The following is a 6,063-nucleotide window of genomic DNA, read 5'->3' on the forward strand; positions in this document are numbered from 1 at the left end:
CAATTGCGAAAGATATATCACAATCACAAATCTTACATTTCGGATGAAGAGTTTGAAAGTTTGAAATTAATTGTGAAGTTTATCAATGGGGTGTATTGGAGCGATCCTCAACCGTCCAATTATAGAGTAGAATATGAGTCGTTGTAAACAAAATAATTGAGGTTGTTGTAAATACTTTGACCTAATGAACCTCTTGACACTTTTTGGCATGACAATTAGTAACTGAAGTGTTCGTATTGCGCTTATACTTTTTTAAAGTGTTTAAGTGGCCATGTTGATCATCTCTCTCTCTCTCTCTCTCTCTCTCTCTCTCTCTCTAATTTTAAGCTTTGAGTACTAATGTTGTCTTCTTTTCTTGCAGCCAATTAAATGGCCCACGAAATTGTGAATATTTTTCCAAGTGTAAAAAATCTTATTATTGATGCTTTTGAAGAAAATTTCTTACCTGTTGAACGGGGATGACAATGGGCATGGGAAGTGATTGAGAAAAACTACACTGTTTGGGGGTCATATGTAGATGAAGAATTGGACATGATTTACATCAAGTTGCTTGATCCCTATTTATTTCCCAACATTAGGCTCATGCTCTTAAAGCAAGAGCTTGGTTTGATTCGTCATTACAAGATTTACTTGAGCTGGGTTTTAAGAGAAGTTTGTAGAGCTCCAGCTCAATATCTGGATCCTGTTGAAATAGCACGACTAAAAGTGCTATGCAGATATGTTCATGAGCCTTTTTGGCAATAATGTAAACTATTTTTTATTTTGAAATATAACTCTTTAGTCATGTGCTTTTATGTAATCTCTCTCTCTCTCTCTCTCTCTCTCTCTCTCTCTCTCTCTCTCTCTCTCTCTGCGCAAAAGGGGTTAAATGTACCTAGTCTAAAGGGGCCAAAGACAGAAAGTGTCGATCGTGTGAGTGTCATGGAGAGATGTATAAAGATGCACACACACACACACAAACACATACAGAGTGAGGTGGTAAGAGCGAGCAAGGCTTGCCGGTAGGCGGGGCGCGCGAGCTAGTAGGTTAAAGTTTGGAGATTCACGATTCAGCACGTGTCAAGCGTTGAGGTAGTAATCACTCACTTGTCGAGTTGTTTGCTTTGCTTTTGTTCAAGGCTTCTATGCGTGAAAAAACCAACAATATATGAGAACCAATGTTCACCAAAACCTTTTTTTGCAACCAATGAAAACAAGGAGAGCATTGGAAATCTCTTGGTTTTTAGTGAAATTTTTAGGGTTTTTGCTAGTTTTTACACTAAAATCCTCCAAATTATACCGGTTTCTATCAAGATAACCCTCCAAACTAGCCGATAATTTTAAGTTTTGTCCTTTAAAAATACACTAAAGACCGGTTTTCTGTGAGCACATTGAGAACTTTTCTAGTTTAGGAAAGGAAAGGTGCACATTTTACTTTTGTTTTAGCAAAGCATCGACGAGGACTAGATCCTCGGACAACGTTCACTTTTTAAAAAAAGGAAAAAATAAGCGACCATCATTGTTAAATTTGACTTGAAACATCTCGCTACTCAGAGCAACATGCTTGGCAAAATGTTAGCATATTTTGTTGAAAATGACAAAAAATTACATAGGGAATTTTGACTTTTTTCTTTTTTTTTTCCCATTGGCTAAAAAACTACATAGGAAATTTCGACTCGTCGTTTTTCCCATTGGCTAAAAAAAGTGTTCTTGCTGAGTAATGGGGTCGGACAAGTAAGCGCTCTAATAAGGGATGTGGTCCAATGGGTCACGTTTTTGACCAAGCAAGGCATGCGCCAAACTCCAATGTGTGTGAAAAAAGGCCTTTAAAAGTCAAGAATGAAGGAAATGTGGGATTGTGTTGGCATTATCTCTTTGGGGGGAGAGAGAGAGAGAGAGAGAGAGAGAGAGAGAGAGGGGAAATGTTAACCCTTCTCTCTATACACTCACATACACGAGAAGAATGGCAAAGGCTACAGGAGTAATTAGCTTCTTGGTATTGGCTCTTGTTGCCACCTCCTTTCTTCAAGGTATGTGATGACCCTGATCCTTAATTTCATTGGTGGATGTCATATATTGTGAATTATCAATCCTTTTAATCAACATTTTCAGCTCACACTAGCCAACTATACTTCTATACTCATAGCTTTGGAGTTCAAGACTTGTCGGATAGACCTTTGGGTTCTCATGCCATTAAAAATTTATCTTCTTGTGTGTGTGTGTGTGTGTGTGTGTGTGTGTGTGTGTGTGTGTAAGAGAGAGAGGAAATTGGAATAACCTTTCTGTCACTCGTCTATGGTCGATTAGTTATCCAAGTTCCCTATGGAGTGTCGTTCAGGTCTTGAGTTCAAGACTCGTCGGATGGATCTATGAGGTCTCTTGGGGTTGTTCCTACAACGTTAAAAGCTTCCCATCTCTTTTCCTCTCTCTCTCTCTCTCTCTCTCTCTCTCTCTCACACACACACACACACACACACACACACACACACACACACATATGTTGCTAATATCTTACTTGGCATGTGTATGAAACAGGTCCCATAGCTTATGCAGGGGCGGAATCTGTGAGTACATGAAGCCTTTGTAATTCCATTTTGAATTTTATAGGCTTTTATAGTCTATACTTGCATGTGTTCTTATAAATGTGGATCATATTTGTGGCAGGGAGGAATGAGAAGAATGCTGCAAGGTAGCATCTCTCTCTCTCTCTCTCTCTCTCTCTCTCTCTCTCTCCACAACAAGCACATGCATGCACACCCACACTAGTACATACTTTTATGTGTGTGTGTGAGAGAGAGAGAGCGCTTCGTGCAAGCATAGCACTTTTGACCATTAATTAATGGAGAGTTTTGCTATGAATCTTTGTGCTCTAGTTTCCAAGTTGTTCACAAGAAGATTTAGAAATTTTCTCATGTAGGAAAACGGAGTCTTTCTCGGTGTTTTTCATACAATGCATAACATCATGAGCTTCTGCTTGAGAGGCACCGCATACCTAGCTAGGTATGATCGGGGGCAGGGGACACCCGCCCCCCCCACCGGGCCAGGGGTCCCCTGCCCCCAATCGTACCTAGCTAGGTATGCGGTGCCTCCCTCGCCGAAGCTCATGATGTTGAGGTAAGTCACAATGTGAGAATTATTGTGAGACACTGTCCAAAACTTGTTGTGGTTATAATAAGATGTATGCTCACCAAAAGAAGAAATTGCATGCTCAATTACAACTTGCAATGGTGCAACTTGCACTTTGGAGTTTTACAACACAGAATACGTGACATGCGACTCGAACCCGGGAGAAACATTACCTGCCTATTCCAATTGTTGTGTCTTGCAAAGTTGCCAGCCTAATACGTCAGGTTGCACTCTTCACCTCAAAGATGATCAAGGCACTGTTGCTTGCCCCTTCTAAAACCTGATTTTTTAGAAGAAATGTGTATCAATAATTGTCAATAACTACTCTTGCGAGTCATGGCAACCGTGACTTAGTTGGAATTGAGAATAATTCTTGATACTGGTGACTTTCATATTTTATTGGATAGAATCTTTCGAGATTCTATCTTGCATCTACTTGCAGAGACGCAGAAAGCAACAAAAGTCCTCGGTCGCGAACCCGGTTTGAACTCAGACGCACAAAAGTGAGGTCCATGGAGCCTCATCGAGAGGCTTTCATGTTGTAGCTTCATTCCCCTAGATATTAAATAGAATATCTGCGCAACCCCTCCCAACTCTCGATCGCTCATCTTGCTCTCGTTCACAAAGCCTCCAAATCAGACATGCACACACCGATGCTGTCACTACTCAACTTCTCGTAAGCTCTCTCTCTCTCTCTCTCTCTCTCTCTCTCTCTCTCTCTCTCTCTCTCTCTCTCTCTCTCTCTCTCTCTCTCTCTCTCTCTCTCTCTCTCTCTCTCTCTCTCGTTCTGACTCCTGAGCATTCAGGCATGGCCAGCCACTCGCCTTCTCTTAGGGTTGCAGTGATCATGGACGGAAGGGATGACTTACCAATCCCAGAGCCACCCCCCCCCCCCCCCCAAAATACTTCTTTTCGCTCGTCATCAGAAAGAGTATCTGCTGTGTAGATTCCTATAAATAGATTGTTTTTACTTGGTGAGCCAAAGGCTCTTTTTCTAGTATCTGAACGCAAAATCCACCATGTGGCATTAGATTTATTTATTTTTTAAAACATGAAAGCTCTAAAGAAAAGAAAACGCTGCGTAAAAAGCTACGAAGTGATTAAAATAAAAAAAGCACTCTGCGCTGCTTAATTTACCTCAGAAGGCGCAGTTCGCAAAGAAGCAGCTCGGAGCTTTGACTGCAGGTTTGTCCTTGTACACTCTTTTCAAGAGAGAGAGAGAGAGAGAGAGAGAGAGAGAGAGAGAGAGAGAGAGAGAGAGAGAGATGTAGCATATTGGAATCGGCCAAGACCCAGTATGTCCAGCTTCAACTAATATACTCTGCTCGTTTCTGAAGGCGCAACTAGTTATGACCAGCATTATATATGTCGCTTCAAGTATAGCTCATGTGGATTCATCCTCCAATGTAGATATATTGCAGCAAGTCCCCATGAGCCATGCCTAATTCTCAAGATTCACACCAATTCTTTTCCGCGTTGTTTATTCGTGCAAAAGCAATCCGGAAAGAACCAAAAAAGAGTAATGTAGAGCTTTCAAATCCTAGTTATATTTCGTGAACCATCAAGCTTGAGGGTACTTCGGATGCTTGCCGCGGTGATGAGCACTCTCAAAGATCAGATATTTCGTGTGATCAACCCATGGTAGAGGTTTGTTCTAGTGATATTGAAACAAAAGATGTCAGATATCAATCGATGATTAGTTGGCCTAATCTAGAGTCGATCGCCAAAACTCATTGCCTTCACAGGCCCGTTCAACACATTTTTCTATTGATGCTATATGGTTGTTGACGATGCAGACGGCAGAGGAAAGAGTAAACGTCGAAGTGGACATGAGGGCATAAAAGCTTAGCAAGATCGATCACACACAAATCTTATTATTGTTATCCTCAAGCTTATGATGGTTAGCTACTTAGGCTTTTTGCAGAGAGTGTGAGGAGATTAATAGCAGACACCTCAATGTCGAGAGAAAGGCATGGAGGAATATCCTCACTAGTGCAAGTCATGATTTGATGAGCCGTTGGCTTCAATCGCACTCCTCATCTAGCTCTATCGATAGCCAATCCAAAAATTTGATGAGACAATCATTTCAAAACGATCTGCAAAAAATCAAAAAAATCTCTCATGATCAATTCAACGTAGAATATGGTGTTCGCGAGGGTTGGTTAATGTGTAGCTCCAAGGAGATGCCTCAGCATTGCAACAAAAGTCAAGTAGTCAATCATGCAGCACCCACACTGCCAACCAGGATCAAAAGAAAGTCAAAGAGCAGAATGTTGAGATGTCGAGCTCTACGCCTTGAGTTGGCATCCACTACGGGTCTTGGCCGCTTATGGCATTTACTCACTGGCGCGTTAGGTGACCGACACGGAGGATCTCTGCCAGTGATTCTACAGTTGGACTACACTTATAGTGCCAGCCTAGTACGCTTCTAGCGAGTTCACACTTAGTGATCGCATGTACATATGTGCTACTTTTCAGCTTTAGCACTTAGCCATTTTGTACTCTCTTTTCTGTAAAGAAGAAGAAGAAGCTTTCTATCTCTGTGTGCTTTGTGCTTGTCTTGTGTAGCTCTCTTGCATCCTCATTCTTTACATGGTATCAGAGCCTGGTGCAGGCAAGAGAGGCTAAGAGAGCAAGAGCATCACAATCCCTTCGTTCGCAATCCACGACCAGATGCCAAGTTTCTGAACAGGTCTCCAAAGTGCAGTATACAGAGATTTACTGTACAAGTACAGTGGTTGTATGTACGCTTGATTGTGGACACTCGTTGAGTGTAGAAAGCGTTACAGGTACCACGATAGCAGGTTCAGCAGATTTGCAGGTTTTTGCAGATTGAGGCTATTTTGTCTTAGTGCTTCAAGATGTCTGACGGTTTCAGTCAGATTGTTACTGAGAAGCTTGAGAAAAATAACTACCCTGCATGGAAGTTCAGAATAACAAATTTCCTAAAAGGAAAAG

General features: G+C 41.5%; 1 protein-coding gene across 1 annotated transcript; it reads left to right on the plus strand.

Moving 5' to 3' along the window:
* Positions 1-1,942: 1,942 nt before the first annotated feature.
* LOC147450859 (uncharacterized) lies at positions 1,943-3,382 on the plus strand. The gene is made up of 4 exons (XM_086520820.1): positions 1,943-2,009; positions 2,515-2,543; positions 2,644-2,668; positions 3,198-3,382. The coding sequence occupies exons 1-4, from the start codon at positions 1,943-1,945 to the stop codon at positions 3,380-3,382; spliced, it is 306 nt and encodes a 101-aa protein (XP_086376946.1).
* The last annotated feature ends 2,681 nt before the right edge of the window (positions 3,383-6,063 follow it).

Source organism: Adiantum capillus-veneris, chromosome 9, assembly GCF_014529385.1.
Source record: "Adiantum capillus-veneris isolate H3 chromosome 9, ASM1452938v2, whole genome shotgun sequence".
Taxonomy (NCBI): Eukaryota; Viridiplantae; Streptophyta; class Polypodiopsida; order Polypodiales; family Pteridaceae; genus Adiantum; species Adiantum capillus-veneris.